Consider the following 17,968-nt stretch of genomic DNA (forward strand, 5'->3'; position numbering starts at 1 on the left):
CTAGTTATGCCAACAATGGATATTACGTCAAAGAACATATCGGAACAACTGATCAAGACAAAAAGGAGAAGGTTCATTTATTCAGAACTTGTAGAAATGACAAAAAATTTCCAAAAAGCTCTAGGGGAAGGTGTAACGACTGGCTCCCTCGGTACCGACGGTACATGAGATGGTACATACGCAGTACATGAGGTGGTACGTACGCGGTACATGACGTGATACGTACGCGGTACATGAGAAGGTACGTACGCAGTACATGAGATGGTACGTACGCGGTACATGAGATGGTACGTACGCGGTACATGAGAGTGGTACGGCAACCAATGCCGAGAAGTACCGAGAGTGGTACGGCAATCAGTGCCGAGAAGTACCAAGAGTGATATTGTAATGACCCTCACCAAGAAGTGAATTTCAAAAATAAAAGTCCATGGCCAAAGGATCAAAAAGGGCGTAAAAGGAAGGTAAGAAAGGGAGGTAGAAAAAGTACAGAAGAAATGTCCGAGAGATTCTGGACAGATCGAAAAATGGCCGATGGTACCATGTACCATGTGCCATGTACCATGTACTGTACCGGACGTCATGTACTGGACGTACCAGACGAACGCCGAAGGAAATTTGAGGAAGTAAGGACGGACCAAGTGATGGCCGAGCACCGGACGTACTGGCCATGTTGACCGGGACGTACAGGCCGTGTTGTCCGAGACGTACTGCCAGACCCAAGCGGGACGTACCGAGCGATAGTACCCGAGGAGTCAAGAGAACTGTCCGAGTAGTGCCGTAAAGGGAGCGTCCGGGCGAGACGAGAAAGGTCGAGGATGGACGAGGACACTGGACGAAGGGACGCATTCTGCCGGAAAAAGGAGGAGACGTACGCTTTGCGAAAACTGACCAATCGCGTTGCATGCATTCATGCAGAGATAATTTTGGTGTTTTGCATGGAGTGTCGAAAGCTCATTGGGCGGTGAATTACACGCGCCACATGCAAGCAAAGAAGGAGACACTTGTCGAATCGCACTAAGGAGAAAGGAGGAAGAATCGCGCCTATAAATAAGTGGTTTGCGACTTCATTTGATCATTTTCTTCCTTTTGCTCTCAAATTTCTCACGCATCCAAAGTCGTGTTTTCTCTAAAAATCGAGAGAGAGACCGTGAGTAATCGTCGAGAGGAGACCGAGGGAGAGATCGAGAAAGAGATCATAACCGTTCGCCGAGAGAAGACCGAGGAGAGAAGGAGTTGTGTCGAGAACGAGACGTTCAAGAGACGGAGTCTTGTCGAAAGAAATCTCGAGAAGAAGAAGGAGATCCTGTCGAGAAACCCATCGTTAAAGGACGGAGTTTGGTGGAAGAGATCGTCGAAAAGAACCGGAGTTCGTGACAAGAAAGAAAGATTAAGAGCAAGGTGTATCTGGTGATCGAAGAGGGCCGCGGACGAGTTGGCGGTTCCAGACCACGAAGCGAGACGCGGTACGGTTGAGTAAGGACGAGAGCGAGAAGCGGTCGTCGCGAAGATTGTCTGATCGAGTGGTGCGGTGAAGTCCGGCGAACATCAACGCGTAAAAAGGTGAGTTCTGTGGTGATGCATGTAGGTAAGTTCTGCATGTAGGTGAGTACTGCGGTATTGCATGCATGTAAGATTAGTTTAATTTGGTTGCATGCGGTTCATGGTAGACTTTATGAGAAGATAACCATGTGCATGTGAATTATGCGGTAGTGCATGTAGGTGAATCCTGCGGTAGTGCATGTAGACGAGTTTTGCGGTGATGCATGTAGATTATATGCATGAAAAACTGGTTAAATAGGATGCATGCGTAATATGGTAGGAATCATGTTGGTGAAATGTTTAAATGCACATCTAACATGAATCACCATGCGAATGAATTGGTTGCATTTTAAGTAAGATGGACACTTAAAATCTGGTTAAGAGGATTGCATGCATGATTGAAATCGGCGAAGTTCATTTGTTTTATTATTGCGTATTTTCGCGAGAGGTTAGCTTAAAGGCTTAGCGAATCATGAAGGATTAAATTGGTTAAACCGAAATGAACTTGCATGTTAAACCGGACAAGAAGATTTATGAGTTTAAATCGAAATGGCCATGCACGCTTAATCGGACTAAAAGAATTCAGTAGATTGAATTAAAAATTGGCCTTGCATGTGTAAATTGGGACTTAAGGATTTTAAATGGTTAAATCAAATGGTTGCATGCGTATTAGGACTTGTTGCATTTATTTTGCCTAAGTCGCTTAATTTGGTTGCATGCATGTAGAATAATCTTAAGTTGCTTGATTATATTCTTGCTTCTTGTTGATTAATGTATGCTGTAATTCTTGCTTGAGTTCAGGCTTGTTTGCTTGACCTAGCATTGCTTGATTTGTTGTGTGTTTTATTTTAGCTTAGTCTCTTGAATCTGTTTCTCGAGTCTTAGCTACAATAGAAGTCGATATCTGTTTCCAAATGCGGTTGTCACGCGTGAGTTCCCGACGACCACTCACGCGGGGACACTGTCACGGCTAGCTCGCTACTAGCGTGACCGCTACATGACGATGTAGCATAATTGTAGGCTCATTGTTGGTGACCTTTGTGGTCTCGGCATGGGAGATGGTATGGAACCGGAACAGATTATCGAGGGCCCTTAGGTGAAAAGAGTCTAGGGTATTCCAAGTGATCCTTGTAGTATTCTAGATGTCTTTATACGGTGGTAAGGTTAAGGAGTCTAGCGTATTTCAAGTGTTTCTTGTTTATACTAGTCGTCCTTGCGAGTCGTGTAAGAGCTAAGAGTCTATTGTGTCCAAGTGAGCATGCTTACGAGCAGTCCTTGCACCTTTAGTCATCTTTCTCTGTGAGTAGCGAGTCTAGATCGTTCGAGTCGAGTCGTAGTGATCTAATCCCTCTCGCTTGTGTATGGTTTATTTTTGCTTCCGCTATTGTTTCTGTTGCGTTGCTTTGATGTTTGGCTGTGTTTATTTGCTAGTTGGTTTAGCTGCTGTGATAGCTTGCTTGCTTGTTTATTACCTTGCTGGGATAGTCGGGTTGGGAAGTAGAATCCTGTTTAGGATAAAGGGTACCCAGGCTCACTGAGTAAACTTAGATTACTCATGATAATATTGTTGTTTTGCAGGAAGCCTAAGTGAGTCTAGAGCTGGAGCAAACGTTAGGGTACCGGATAGGGTCTTTCTTGTGTTCTTTGTAAAAACCCTATATTTTCATAAGTGATTTATGATTAATTTTCCGACTATCTCTATGTATTGCTTTAATGATTTATTTTAAATGTAATAAACTATTGAAGTAATATATTCGGTTTTCGGAAAAAGCATGGCAAGTTTGCAGATGGTACTCGGCCTTGTCCGGGTCAACACAACGCACCAGGCCACAAAGGTTGCAAAGCCTAAGTAGTCTCGGTTGCGGGTGGAATTGTGCCAGGGAGGACCGGTCGGGAAGTCTGCAGCTTCCGTCCCTCGACTGGATCACCTCGGTACAGTTCCCAAAGTAGCGTCCCGTGGCTGTCCGATGACCTGCGTGGTTATAGAACGGTTCGGGGGCGTTACAGGTATGGTAACTAGTGCCGATATGGATCGATAGCGGTACGCGAATGCGATCAATAACGGTACGAACCTCGGGCCAGAAATAGAACGAATCATGGTCCATAAAGGACGATGGCCATGGATCGCTAGTCCTTGGGACTTGGATAAAATAGAGAGTTTGAGACTACCAAAGTAGTGAACAGATGTTTGAACTGAAGAAAAGGAAGTCTTCGGCTTACCTTGTAGATGATGCAGGCATGCAAGTTTCTGGATGAAAATGGGAAGAATTCTGTACTTAGTCGGAGTGACAGTCCGAGTGATAGTGGGAGTGAAAGTCCTAGTGATGGTGATAGTAATAGTGAGAGTGATAGTGAAGTAGGACTATCCGGAAATGGTCGCATCGGTGAACGATGGACTGGGCCGATGGACGAGGATGAACCGATTAGATTTATGGGCCGATGGGTAGCCCGGGACCTCGGAATTTTGTGGAGATTTAAGCCGACTCACGGGAAAGGAAACCCGAGAGAAATGGAAACTCGCGGAAAAGGCAAAATAAGTTGGATAGGATAGATGCGAAAATATGGAAGTTGGGGGACGATAGTTACAAATTCAGTTTTGATAGCTTTGTCTTTGGTCCTTAAGCGTCGTCTTTTGATTCTAATTAAAATAACACAGTAACAAAATTTTCCTTCAACATTTTCTCACCAAATTGATTCTATCAAACTTAAACTGTAGTTATATATTTTTTTTCTTTTCTATTTATTCTGTTTGGTTTAATGTTCTTTTCCTAAAATTGCAATGTAATAAAAAAAATGTTTAAGAACTACAGTAGAACCTCTATAAATTAATACTCGCTATAAATTAATAAATTTTTCCGATTTCGGGTTGGGCCGGTGTAAAAAATGATACAATTCGATAAAATAATAAGATAATTATTTTTTTTGGAATCCTATGTAAAAATATGGTCCCATAAATATTATAAATTAATAATGATATAAAATAAATATATATATATATATATATCTAAGAAAATTTAGTGAATGTGACTCTATTGTTGTTTGTTTATTCTTGAATTTGCATTCTTGTTTGAGCTTATCTATAATCTTTCCCATTACATCAAAAACATTTTGTGTGGTTTTCTCAAATTGCATCAAAAAAATTGTGGAGCGTCCTAGATGCGATAGTTTCTTCGTTACATATAATTGGTTCTAAAGATACCGCAATATCTTCTTGTAATTCATCATGAAGGATAGTAACAGCGATTTATTCTAAACTTTGAACTTCTACACAATTATCATTTTCACCTGCATAATCTATTAAACTATTGACACCCATTATATTACGATAGCCAAAATTATAAATTAAGAAAACTTTATAAAAGTGTGAATTATAACAAAGTATCTTATTTTTAATAAAAACTGTTCAAAAATATGAAAATGGAAAAGTTCTTCGTAAATTAATATTTTATTATTTTATCGATAAATTAATAAATTAAAACTTCTATAAATTAATAAAATTTTGTGGTTCCGACCTTATTAATTTATAGAAGTTTTACTGTAATATTTGTTTTAATTTTTTTTTTTAGTTTTGTTATACGAAGATGTGATTAATTTTTGTGGACATTTTTATTTATTTAAAACTAAGGTATTTTATTTTTGTTAGCTTCTTATACTAATTAGTCTTCGCACGGTTCTGAGTTAGTGGTTCCGTACTATTATAGCATATACTTTTTTGTTATAAGTAGTATGATAGTATCTTTGTGATAAACTAGACCACTTGTATAAAGTATAAACTAACCAAAAACTGGCTTATCGGCCACTAGAACGTACTTAATCCTTAAATATATTTTTGCATTTTAATCATGTTCTCACGTTTTCAGACTTCACTTGGGAAAGTCTTTTTTTGATATCTCGAAAAATATTTTTGTGCTCCCCACTGCTTATATGTAAACATCATTGATTGTTCAAAACTTAGGCCATTGCATGTATTTTGCTTCGGAACTACGAGAATATGGAGAGTATCCAAGGAAGTTTGCTGCTCGCACTTATATCAGCTTTCTCTCTTATTCACCTTGTCCAAGCTCTAGATCCCGAAGGTACCGACGCTTCTATATTTCAATTTGAAAAACTTTTTTTCTTATAAAAAGATAGTTATATCGCTTTGGCGCCCCCTGATTATGAGACCTATGGGTGGTCGTAGTTAAAAATTATGTTTGCTAAGATCATCTAACACATTGTGTGCTTACTTACTAGCTTCTCCAAATTCAAGCTATAGTTATTTTCAATAACCATTGACATCTTTTAACTTAAACAGGGTTAGTAAGTCTCGAAATTCCGGTTCTCCAAATTCCAATGAAATTCATTGTACTTGCTTCTGCTATTGTGATCATTCTCGTTCTACTAGTTCTCATTTGTGTGTGCAGAAAGAAAAAAACACCAAGTCATGTCAAAGGTATAATTTTAAGAGACTCTCATCAACAAATTATATGTTACAAGGTTATCACATGTATTGTTTTTGTACTAAATATTTCTTTCTACAGACATACCCCCTTCACCAATTCCATCTACTTGTAGTAAATCAGACGACTCGATCGAAACAAAAAGGAAAAAGTTTACTTATTTAGAAGTTACAGAAATGACAAAGAACTTTCAAAGAGCTCTTGGTGAAGGAGGTTTTGGCATTGTCTATCATGGTTATTTGAATGGTTCAGAGGAAGTAGCTGTTAAAATACTCTCCCAAACATCATCACAAGGGTATAAACAAGTCAAGGCAGAAGCATGTAATCCTTTAAACATTCTGCAAAAGTTGTAACAAAAAATATGTATATTTTTATGCATCATGCATGCTAAGTTAATGTGTTTTATATATTTGTTAAATTGTTGGTATCCAGGTTGAACTTCTGCTGAGAGTTCACCACATTAACTTGGTTGGCCTTGTTGGGTATTGCGATGAACGAGATCACTTGGCTCTCATCTACGAATATATGTCCAACGTGGACTTAAAACATCATTTGTCATGTGAAAGATGCATATATGCATATATAACATTACTATTCCTTCGTTATTACAAGAATCATATACAATAACTTATTTTGATGATTTATTGTAGGAAAACATGATGTCTCTATTTTGAAGTGGAGTACTCGATTAAGAATAGCCATTGATGCCGCACTAGGTTTCTACTAACTCAAAATAGCTCTTAGTCACTTACCTTATTTAAACCAAAAGTTTATTGTAACCATTGAACATTCAACTAATACATCTTAACCTAACCTAAACAAGCCATATAAAACATTTCTAATGAAATATTTTCTAAACTCTTATTAATCAAATGTTAGTCACAATTTCAAATTTTTGTTATTGTGGTGTTAGTGTTGAGTTTCAAAATATTTGCATTGTGTAAATCTTAGTTATATGCGCGTTTGCTAATATTTTTAGGACTGGAATACTTACATATTGGTTGTCGACCATCAATGGTACATAGAGATGTCAAAAGTACGAATATATTGTTGGACAAGCGATTCACTGCCAAAATTGCGGATTTTTGGCTTTCAAGATCCTTCAAACTTGGAGATGAATCTCATATTTCAACAGTTGTTGCTGGTACTCCTGGATATCTAGATCCTGAGTAAGTATTTTAGATTACGTACTTTTCTTTATAAGCAAAATTTTTTAGTCGATGCTTAACCATCCTAGATGTGAAACTCACCATTCCATGTTGAATATTAGTTGATGCTAAACCATCCTAGATGTGAAACTCACCATTCCAAGTTGAATTTTAAGTCCATATTCATATTAGTTGGTATACTGATCACATATGAATCATACTGCATATTCTCTTGCCTGCCAGGTATTATAGGACAGGTCGGTTGGCCGAGATGAGCGATGTCTACAGTTTTGGGATAGTGTTATTGGAGATGATGACAAACCAACGTGTGATTGAACAAAACCGCGAAAAGCGACATATAACAAAATGGGTTTCGCTTGTGCTTAACAGAGGAGATATCACCCGGATCATGGATCCTAATCTTTACGGAGATTACAACTCAAACTCTGTATGGAAAGCTCTTGAATTGGCTATGTCATGCGCAAACCCTTCTTCAGAAAAACGACCAAGTATGTCCCAAGTTATTAGCGTACTAAAAGAGTGTCTAACTTCAGAAAACTTGATGAGAAATAAGAATCAAGACATGGAGTACACTGATAGTTCCCTTGAAATGACCATGAACTTTGATACTGAAGTCCCTAGGGCAAGGTAGTTATTGTAAAAGAAGCCTCATTCATCAGGTAACCCACGTTGATGAATTGTTGTATAATCTTTCGTCAATGTTTTTGTTTGAGACATCATAACTAAAATTAAACGAAAAAGCAAAACTCTCTTTTGATCAGTATTGATATTTGTGTGCTGTATTGATATTTGCATAGTTAGTTATCTTCCACATTCGTAAGCTGGTTTTAGTTATAGGTTTTGAACCGATTAGTATTAAAAACATTTTGGTTAACCAAAAAATTCAGTTCAGTCCGGTTCTCGGTCAACCGATTCTTATTTTTTTGAGTAACTAGATTTTTTTTTTTTGAACAGAGAAAACATATAAGACTTGGTAGTTGGTTCAATAGCTAGCTACGAATGAGACTATTCCAATGATGGTGATCGCCCAGAGCAACACACCGCTGTCTGCCCCGGCAAAGGGGTATAGATCTGCTCTGCATATTCTTATTTTGAGGTTGTGTGATGCACCCCCTAGTCGACAAGTTCTGATGGACCAGATCCGGTAAACCAATTCCGGTGGACCGCCCAACTTGTCCACTTTACTAACTAATTTTGTCCATCATGCATATCTTCTAAAGCCGTAAGTGATCGATCAGAAGATAAAACAAGTGATACGTCTATGAAAGACATTGTCCACGATCTAACCAGGTTTACACTGTGGACCACACATTTGGCTGTAGATGGACCATATCCGGTAAACTAGTTCCAGTGGACCAATTATCTTCTTTATTCTGGTTTCATTTAGGGGGAAATATGCCAAAAGAGAATCTAAATTATATTTCAAGATAGTACTATACAAGTCATAAAACTTAGTATCTAAATGTAATTAAGTATAATTTGTCCACAAACAACAAAACCAATTTATCTACTAAAAAAATCAACTTGTCTACAGATCCGGACAAGTAGGAACTTGTATACATACTAATCAATAACGATGTGTCCATAGATCCAACAAATTAGAACTTGTGCATCACAATGAACTTGATAACTTGTCTATATGTTCAACTTGTCTACAGAAAATACCTTCTCTATAAATTCATCAAAAATAATTTATCTACAACCTTAACAAATCGGAACTTGTCTCTATCCATATTAACAAAGAAATTTATCTACATGAATAAACCAAAAAATAATTTGTCTACAGACGCATTTTACAAAACTTTTTTCTTTTTCTCAGCCCAGCGCTACAGTACATTAATAAATGCCAAGTTAGATATATTACAATCTAACCGTATGTTCAATTTTGTGCTCATATAAAGCAACACATTTTCTTTAAATTTCCATCTACTAAACAGAAGGATATTTTCAAGATTTGCAATGCCACTTGTGGTATAATGGAAAATGGCTGGAAAGTTTTATAACAAACTTGGTAGATTAGACTAAATTCTCATTAAAAAAAACAAAACCATGAGAAAGATTAAAATACCTCTGTATTTGAAAACTTATCATGGGCTAGGTATAGGGCTACAAAGCCCACTAAAGAAACGAGTCTTTTTACACAAAAACTGATTCAGATTTGACCTCTCTCCCTGACGCGAGAAGCAGTCATCAGACAACAACAACAACCTGAGAGAAATCGCTTCTGCAGAGAGAGAGATGAGATTGTTCGATCCATGGCCAGTGTTCTTCAAGAGAGAATGGAAACGCTGCTGGCCATTCCTCACCGGTTTCGCCGTCACCGGTGTCCTTATCACCAAGTTAACCGCCGGATTCACTGGTAAAAGTCGTCTTCCTCGGATCCATTAAATTTCTCCCATTTCAGCTGTGTTTACGGATTCAGATCGAGATTTATGCGGTTACTTTTTGTTCATCATATCTTAAATTTTGATTTTGGAAAAACCCTAATTTCCCGTAAAAAAATGTTTGCTTTATATAATGCAGAGGAAGATGCCAAGAACTCCAAGTTCGTTCAGCAACACAGGAGGTACTAACACCAAATTTGAATTACTAGTTTTTTTTTTGGTTAGATGATTTGATCTTTAGAGCATTTTGGAATCAAAAGGGCTGTTGAGGTTTCTAGGGTTGTTGTTATCAATGGATGATTTATTTCGTATTTAGGTTGTCTTATGATTGATTCATAGTGAGAAATGCATCTCTTACCACTAGTTATGTCTTGTTTGTTAGGTTTGTTCTGTTGTTTTTGCGTGATATCGTGGAAGCATTTGGTTGGTTACATTGCTTATTGACTATGCTTAAACTCGTAGCAAAACTCTAAAGGTTTTATCAACTTGTTTTTGTATTTTCAGGTGATGATGATGATTCACGAAAGTGTAGAAGCTAAGAGGCATATTGTTGGATGCTTTAGCTTAGAAACTTGTTCAATAACAAAAAAAAAAAAAGAGCATTCGATATACTCTTTTTCTTTTCTCTGAGTTTTGCAGTTCTTTTTCTGAAACTTAGCGATGCTATGGTTTTGTTCACTGTATCTTCTTCTTCCCATTGGAAATGGATTCAATAAGGCTTTGTCTCCCCCAATGAATATTAACTTTTTGTTCTAATAATCCTGTCAGTGGTTCCAATCTTAACCATTGTCTTTCAAAATGCTTTGCTTTTAGGTAGACTTTAGGTTGTGGCATAAACTAGATTCAGGTTTAGCTTTGGCCTTTGACGATCAATTACATTGCAAATTGTTTTTTTTTTTTGTAACATAGTCTCTACTGGTTTGCTGTGGTGATGAGTGGTTTCACCAAAGTTTTTTTGATGTCTAGAGATGAGTGACTTCACCAAAGTTGTTTACCTCATTTCAAGTTTTGAATTTCAAGATATGAAGAAATGGCTTCACTTTAACAGCGAACACTATGGCAAGAAAATATATATTTTTCCTTAAAATAAAATAAGCATTCGTTCATAATCTTTATTTTTCTCTACGGAGTTTTCCACTGTGGAAAGTGGATAAATATTATATGAAACCAGTCACCTGCGCAATGGAATCTGAAAAGTAGAACTGACTTGTAGGGCATCCACGTTTGCTTTTGATCCGTGACCAAGTTTTATTCTTTGGGGACTCCGAGCCTTAGCCTAAAGTCTTCTTCCATAAGGGGAAGACCTTCACGGAGTTTCACCTTTGGTTCCCATCCCAACACTTCTTTAGCCTTTGTGATGTCCGGCTTCCTCTGTCTTGGATCATCTGGTGTGTCCTCAACCATCTTTATCTCTATGCTCGGGTTAATCAGCTGAAAACAAAGCAACATGTCATTACCAGACACCCAAGATTTTCAAAGCACCTACTCATATCAATCAAGAGACCAAGACACTCACCTCCTTCACTGTCTCAGCTAGTTCCACCATGGTAAACTCACCTGAGAAACCAAAGATTCAGAAACTAAGCATAAGTTCAAGAGATAGGTTGGGTTGAGTTGTATTTTGTGTAATGGAGGACCGTTAGGGGATTTACCTGGGTTACCAATGTTGATGGGACCAGTGTCATCTCCTTCCATGAGGCGCATAAGTCCATCAACCATGTCAGATACATAACAGAAACTGCGAGTCTGTGTCCCTGGTTTCTGAACAGTCAATGCCTCACCCCTACATATTCATGGCAACAACAAGGCCAAGAGATGACTCATGAATCAGATTATAGCTCGCAAAGGAAAATTTGTTAGATGGATTGGTTAAAGTGGGCTCACCGTAGTGCTTGAGCAATGAAGTTGCTTACAACACGGCCATCATCGATGTTCATGCGTGGACCATAAGTGTTGAAGATTCTGGCAATGCGGATTTCTACAACGAACAACAAATACAAGGTAAGCAATAAAGGAGAGAGTCTTGATGAAATTATGAGAACAATGTTGACTCAAGAGCCATGAGATAATACAACTAACCAATTCCATGTTGCCTGTGGTAGTCAAACATCAAGGTCTCAGCCACGCGCTTGCCTTCATCATAACAGCTCCTAACCCCTTTTATCATAGCAACCACGTTATAAGACAGTGAATTGATACAGATAATATATTTATTTAAAGCTAATGAGTGTTTGAGCCTACCAATTGGGTTGACATTCCCCCAATAGCTTTCAGGCTGGGGATGGATCAGAGGATCTCCATACACTTCCGAGGTTGAGGTAAGCAAAATCCTGTTCGGAAGAAGGGTTAGTTAGTCACAAAGGTGAAGATCAACAGAAACAAGGTATAAACAATGGATCAATCTGCAAACCTTGCTCCAACACGTTTGGCAAGACCTAGCATGTTCAGTGTACCAATCACATTGGTCTTGATTGTCTTCACAGGGTTGTACTTGTAGAAGATGGGAGAAGCAGGACATGCGAGATGGTAAATCTGATCAACCTCGATCAAAAGTGGCTCCGTGACATCTGTTAAACCCAAAGCCAAATATAAACGAGGACAACAAATGACAGGAATATTCCATTCTCAACTGAAGCAACAAGCCAGAGAGTTTCGAGACCATACCGTGACGAATAAGCTCAAATCTCGGATGACCGATCCACTTCTTAAGGTTTTCCTTTGAACCAGTGAAATAGTTATCAGCAACAATCACCTGGGGAAAAAAGGTTTACACATCAACCCAAATCACACAAAAAACTATTTATGTATAGGATGGATACATGCATTTCAATGCTAACCTCATTCTTTTCATTTTCCATCAGCTTATCAACAAGGTGAGAGCCAATGAATCCAGCTCCTCCTGAGATCAAGATCCTCACATTGGACTGCACAAATGAAAAAAAAACTAAATCAGTTACCACATCTTATCAATACAAACTAAATCATAGTCATCCGGATGTAGAAGATAGAAGAATCAGAACATAGTACAATACAACTTAACAAAGCTCTCTCACAGACTCTTCCTGTTCTCAGTACAAGATTGTGACAACCTCAGATCTAAGTCAAATATTATCCAAGGAATTCAATCTCAAATGATCCTTGTGACTAATCAAAAGATCCCTAAAACCGTTTGATTCAATACAATGTCAACGAGATCAAATGATCAATTAACAAAACTGAACAAGGATCAAAACACGTGATTCATTCTCCAACCATATAAAAGTAGTAACACCTTTCACATGATTCAACGCATGAAATATAAATGGGTATGGCCAGAATCGAATAAAAATCATAACTTTTACCGGACAAAACTTGGAATTACGGAGAGGTGAAGGTGAAGGTGGAGGCTTTGGGCTTGTTTGTTTATCACTTGACGCCATTGATGAGAGATCACTCCACACAACCCTGAAATTTTTAGATTACAAAAAAAAAAAAAAAACGCATTAAAATTTTAGAAAAATGAAATCTTTCAATAAGAGAAAGAGATGAATTGAGGAGATCGGTACCGAATCGATGAACCCTAAAAAAAGAAAAAAAAACGAAAACTTTGTGATCTGAAGAGTGGGAGAAGGATCGTATTAATACTCTCACACAAGTGTCGGAAACTTCTTTCTTATGTCAAAGTTTGAATATATCTTGTAATTAAGATATTTGTTTTTTTCTGTTTATGAATCCTTTTTTTAGAATTTGTTTAATTTTTTTGTTGGATGAGATAAAGATTATAAAACAGACTTCAAAAACACGAAACGTGGATTAAATACAAAAGAGTAATAATAATGAGTGGTTTAGCTTACTCGATTACAATAACAACGTTTGACCCAAACGTATTATCTGATGTGGCAGTTTCTAAAACTTGTCAAGAAATTATATTTTATTTTCCAATTTTAGCAAAAACAAATTGATTTTCTGTTATACACGTTCCAATTTTTCTGTCTTATATCCATTTTTTAAGATTTGGGTTACGTATAAGCTGGGATATTTATTAGTCGTATTATCTCTTTAGATATTTATTTTTTTTTATAAATCGAAACTTGTTCAAAATTAATTAGAACTTTGGGGAAATATTTATTTTTGTTATATGGTGAATTCTTACATATTTCAAAATTTACTTGTGAAAAGACTGAAATAGTTTTTAAATTGATTTTTTGATCAAAAAAAAGTTTTTTAAAGTTACATATTGAGAAATCTACCATGTTCATATTATTATTATTACTGAAAAATTCTAAAAAATAAATTCAATCATCTAACTATTTTGATTTTGTTTTGTAATTCGAAATTTCTACTTTATTAGAAATAATCTGGATAACATTGTCATTTTTCATTTCAATTTATCAATTTTTTTCAATATTTTTCTTTCAATATCAGAAATATATTTATTGACTATTGAATATACAATAATTTATTTTATTAACATTTAACTTGAAATATAATAAACTTGTTGATCTATCAAAGAAACCTGGTAAAAAGATCCTAAGCTAAAAACAAAAATCTTGAGATATGATCCTTCAGATAAAAAAATTATTACTATTTTAGTATTTTTGTTTTGTTTTTAGAATTAAGAAAAGCTTGTTTTCTTGGCGACATAATCACTACTGATGACTTCAGTTTTGTACATTACCAGTTTAATAATATTTTTGCATCAGTTCTTCGGTTAATCATTTTAAATCGAAAACGTAAACGTTTTTAATCAAGGTAAACAATGAATAATCATTTTTCTTTTAAGAAAGGACAAATGTTAAAATAAAATAAATAATCGATTAAACAAAGTTTATGCACTAACCTATGATAATTTGCAGAAAGCAAAAAAACAAAATCTAATTTGGAAAGGAAAATAATCTTGGATTGAAAAACTATCATGAAATGATCCATGACTTTGGGTTAGCATGAGCTAATCTACTGTTTTACATAATCTTCAATTATTCTTTTCCTAGTTTTACAAAACTACTATTTATTTTTCTTATATATATTTATCATTATAAAGTTTTCAGATACATATTTCTCATCTTGGACAAATCTGACTTTTACAAAACATTACCAACAGTGACCAAAGTCTCAACATGATACTGAACCATAGTTTACTTAACTTACTTTCTCCCAAACGCAAAAATGTACTGAACCACAACCATTATCCCTAAATCAAGACCCATAACTAAGTTGAATCAATTGATTCTTATTACCCCTCCAGTGTAGATGGTTTATTCACTAATGAATATGTATATAACAACGCATATCACACATATACTATCACTATGTATACAGAAGACAGACGCATTTGCCTAAAATTCACTACTAACGACGATGGTTTTTACCTTATGGAAGCTTAAAAGGGTCTGCTCTCAGGATCGGCGAATCCAGCTAGAAGTGCACCGAAGACCCAAATCATGAGCACGAACACTACTGCTGTTCGAAGAACTTGGTTACATATGTTCAGGCTCGATTCATCCTCATATGCTAAATCAGGTGTCTGGACATTGTAACTCCAGTGGCCGTCTTCTAGCTTCTCTGTTTCTCTCGAGCTTCTACTCTTGCTTCTTTGGTGTGTTTGTGTTTGTGGTTGTGGTGGATCTTTTCCGTTGAGATTCGAGCATCTTTTGCAATTGCAGTCGCTGCCAAGGTATGAAGGAAGCGTCTGAAGATACTCAGAGAGAACTCGATGGAAAGTTTCCCCTTCAATTCTCAGCTTCTTGCGTGTGGTTGGTCTAAGAATCTATGAGAGAGGAACAAAATTTTAGGCAGGGGATATGCACCTATCATAGATCCAATTATAGATCCAAAAACGGAGACTAAGAAATCTGAAAAATTGAAGTTAGCTCAGGTAGATATTTTACTTGGATGAAAGTCTGGGAAATGACTCGGACAACAGGAGGGAGGCGAATGATGAATAGACAGCCAAGACGGTTAGGGAAGTGATCTTGAAGAATGGATGAACAAGATCTCATCATCTGCATGGGAATCCTCAGAGGAGATAATCCTTCACAATCGACTAACACTGTCAGTTCTGAATTCTCGGGGGTCAGAAGATGCAAAACGCCGTGCTCTACCTGAGATACTGAAACAATCGCAATACTGGAAAATTAAAAGGATGTCACAGAAAAGAAAATACTGGAAGATGTAGTAGAGCCACTAAGGACGTACTGATTGCTTGAGCAAAGCGAGGTCTTTCATGAGATGGCAACTTTAAGAAAGCAAGCCCCAAGCGGACAATGAGGCAAGGTCGTTGGTTCCTGTCATATCCATGCCAAAAGACTAAACTTGACCACGTCTCAAGTTCTTCTTCAGATAGGATTCTGTAAGTCTCCCTCCACTGGATTGTTTTTTTTATAGAAGATAGTAAGGATGTGAAGTCTCCATTTGACACTCTATAGAATCTATGGAGCTCGTCTTCATTGACTCTACATTAAAATGAGACTGGATGGTTATGATTTAATGCGGAAAATTTAAAGTTAAAACTCAAAGAAGGTAGCTCTTCTTCATATAACACTAGATTTGAGAGTACCTCTCGGGCAAGTTAAGTCTCTGTTTTTCCAGTTCTTCATAGAGTTGTCTAAGCCAGTCTTGTGAAGTTACAGGAAGTGGAGTCTCATCTTCAATTCTACATTTACAAAAAAAAAGTCGAGATATGTAGGAAGATAGAAATATGTAGATAATACTAAAAAAAGACGATGGAGCTTTAATAATTTCAAGGGATCTGCAACACTTCAAGTGCTTTAGATTAAAGTTGTACAGGGTCAGACTATTATAGTACAATACAACATGTAAGACTTTTAGATCCCATACCTTATATCTGATGGAGACTTTGACGTCTGTGGGTCAGATAGTGATTCTGAAGATGCATGAGAAGTGTTACCACCTGGGGTATCTTGCTTTAACTCTGACTGGTCTGTGAGAGCCTCAGCTATCGTGAGGACCAATAATGGCCGAGACAGCATCTGCACGAAGAATACACACAGTTATTGAGACTCACGGCAGATCAGTATGGTGAAAGAAATACAAAACAAGCACATCAAAGGACCCTACACATGTGATATGAGATGATATCTGGCATGACACATAAGCAAGGTTAAGAGTAAAAAAGATCACATAACTACTTGTGAACAGGATTCATCAAACTAGATTATAACACCAATCAATGTGTTGGCACCAAAGCATGATGTAGGAATAACTTCTGATTCAATCAAGTTGCAAAGTACAATGTGAGAAGGACGATCTTTGAAGCACAGAGAAGAAGACAATATATGTTAATTTCATCCAGAAAAATATATTATAAGTGACACATGTAGTTAAAGCGTACCTATACTCAGCATGTCTAACATAATAAAGTTGAGACTAGTGAAAAAAAGCCCAAAGACTTAGGACCTTCGATTCATTTAACAATGCTATGCGTTTCGAAATTTTCATGCTTTATAAACAGTTAGTTATAAAAAGCGACAAACGGAAGAAAAAGCACAGTAGCAAACCTGCATTGCCTTGATCAACTCCTTGAAAGGAGCCCATCTCTGAATCCACTTAAGAGGAGGATAACAAAGACACTGCAACGCCTGAAGACTAGTCCACAAATGAGGACACTTAGCCTTCGAAACCCTTCTAACAACTTCCAAAACAGCAACTTTAAGCAGAAACACAGCTGCATTACCCAAAGCCCCACTTCCTACTCCTCTACCATCATTCCCAAACGAAACATGCTTACAAATCGTCTGCTGAACCGCTCTTGGAATAGCAGCTACTAAGCTTCTCGTAGGTAACAACAACTCTTTCCCAGTTGCCATCATAGAGCTCCTACTTCTACCAGAATTATCTCCCATTATAATAAAATTCAAATCCCACAACACTGACTTCAACGATGAACCAATACGACACGAAAACTCAGAAATAACTCAGATCACACCAATTCCATTTCAAAACAACATCAATCTGCATTAATAAACACATTCCGATCATATGAAACGAAACCAAATCACTAATTTGAAGACGCAATTATAAAAAATTAAACAAAACGAACCACGAAATCTCTGTGATTTCTTCATCAACCTTCGAATTAATCGACGAGCATCAGATCGGTAAGCGGAATCGATGTAGTGATCGGAGAATCACATTCTCACCGGCGAAAGAGAGATTTCATTTTTCTCTCCGAAGTTTTCACAAAGCTCAACGAAGCTTCGAAACAGAAAAAAAATAAAAATAAACACTTAAACAAGAGCAATACGGTGTGGGACACGTGTACTGCTCAACTGTTTTGATAACGATTGATAGGTAAATCAACGGTCCAGGATCGACTGCGTCACAAACCTATTTAATAACGTAGACCCTTGAGAGGCTAACATCATGCTGTTTCTTTATTACTCTACAAAAAACAAAAACGAACAAACTGTACGAAGTTTTATTACGGGAACGTAAGAAC

The 17,968-nt window shown here is 37.0% G+C and overlaps 3 protein-coding genes and 1 pseudogene across 5 annotated transcripts; 2 read left to right on the forward strand and 2 right to left on the reverse strand.

Annotated features, from left to right (window-relative positions):
• Window positions 1-6,154: 6,154 nt before the first annotated feature.
• LOC109133430 (putative receptor-like protein kinase At3g46340) lies at window positions 6,155-7,778 on the forward strand (annotated as a pseudogene).
• Window positions 7,779-9,269: 1,491 nt separating this feature from the next.
• On the forward strand, window positions 9,270-10,330 carry LOC104790865 (ATP synthase small subunit 6-A, mitochondrial). Of its 2 annotated transcripts, XM_019246714.2 has the most exons (3): window positions 9,270-9,506; window positions 9,671-9,713; window positions 10,036-10,330. In XM_019246714.2, the coding sequence occupies exons 1-3, from the start codon at window positions 9,386-9,388 to the stop codon at window positions 10,037-10,039; spliced, it is 168 nt and encodes a 55-aa protein (XP_019102259.1). In that variant the 5' UTR covers window positions 9,270-9,385; the 3' UTR covers window positions 10,040-10,330. The 2 variants fall into 2 exon arrangements, with proteins under 2 accessions (XP_019102259.1, XP_087309140.1); XM_087453014.1 differs by lacking the exon at window positions 10,036-10,330 and having other exon boundaries at window positions 9,301-9,506; window positions 9,671-9,720.
• Window positions 10,331-10,588: 258 nt separating this feature from the next.
• Window positions 10,589-13,313, reverse strand: LOC104790866 (UDP-glucuronic acid decarboxylase 5). Its single transcript, XM_010516661.3, has 11 exons — window positions 13,077-13,313; window positions 12,873-12,975; window positions 12,369-12,455; window positions 12,196-12,283; window positions 11,942-12,098; window positions 11,773-11,861; window positions 11,611-11,688; window positions 11,416-11,509; window positions 11,184-11,314; window positions 11,048-11,088; window positions 10,589-10,962 (listed from the first exon to the last, which is right to left on the reverse strand). Exons 2-11 carry the CDS (start codon window positions 12,948-12,950, stop codon window positions 10,780-10,782), a joined length of 1,026 nt encoding a protein of 341 aa, XP_010514963.2. The 5' UTR covers window positions 12,951-12,975; window positions 13,077-13,313; the 3' UTR covers window positions 10,589-10,779.
• Window positions 13,314-14,501: 1,188 nt separating this feature from the next.
• Window positions 14,502-17,908, reverse strand: LOC104790867 (uncharacterized). 2 transcript variants are annotated; one of them, XM_087453010.1, is made up of 7 exons: window positions 17,570-17,908; window positions 17,028-17,481; window positions 16,348-16,499; window positions 16,067-16,162; window positions 15,706-15,962; window positions 15,399-15,619; window positions 14,502-15,277 (listed from the first exon to the last, which is right to left on the reverse strand). In XM_087453010.1, the coding sequence occupies exons 2-7, from the start codon at window positions 17,370-17,372 to the stop codon at window positions 14,891-14,893; spliced, it is 1,458 nt and encodes a 485-aa protein (XP_087309136.1). In that variant the 5' UTR covers window positions 17,373-17,481; window positions 17,570-17,908; the 3' UTR covers window positions 14,502-14,890. The 2 variants fall into 2 exon arrangements, with proteins under 2 accessions (XP_087309136.1, XP_087309137.1); XM_087453011.1 differs by having other exon boundaries at window positions 17,599-17,740.
• Window positions 17,909-17,968: the final 60 nt, after the last annotated feature.

The sequence above is a fragment of the Camelina sativa genome, chromosome 6, assembly GCF_030686135.1.
Source record: "Camelina sativa cultivar CO46 ecotype springtype chromosome 6, ASM3068613v1".
Lineage (NCBI taxonomy): Eukaryota > Viridiplantae > Streptophyta > Magnoliopsida > Brassicales > Brassicaceae > Camelina > Camelina sativa.

Bases quoted from the DNA above. Each gene is read 5' to 3' on its own strand.
- LOC104790865 (XM_087453014.1), top strand. From the start codon at position 9,386: ATGAGATTGTTCGATCCATGGCCAGTGTTCTTCAAGAGAGAATGGAAA. The intron at 9,507-9,670 runs GTAAAAGTCGTC...TATATAATGCAG, and splicing joins GTTAACCGCCGGATTCACTG to AGGAAGATGCCAAGAACTCC.
- LOC104790866 (XM_010516661.3), bottom strand. From the start codon at position 12,950: ATGGCGTCAAGTGATAAACAAACAAGCCCAAAGCCTCCACCTTCACCT. The intron at 12,099-12,195 runs GTATGGTCTCGA...TGGGTTTAACAG, and splicing joins ATTTGAGCTTATTCGTCACG to ATGTCACGGAGCCACTTTTG. The intron at 10,963-11,047 runs GTGAGTGTCTTG...CTTTGTTTTCAG, and splicing joins TAGCTGAGACAGTGAAGGAG to CTGATTAACCCGAGCATAGA.
- LOC104790867 (XM_087453010.1), bottom strand. From the start codon at position 17,372: ATGGGAGATAATTCTGGTAGAAGTAGGAGCTCTATGATGGCAACTGGG. The intron at 16,500-17,027 runs GTTTGCTACTGT...TTCTTCGTGCAG, and splicing joins AGTTGATCAAGGCAATGCAG to ATGCTGTCTCGGCCATTATT. The intron at 15,963-16,066 runs GTACTCTCAAAT...ATTTTAATGTAG, and splicing joins AGACTTAACTTGCCCGAGAG to AGTCAATGAAGACGAGCTCC.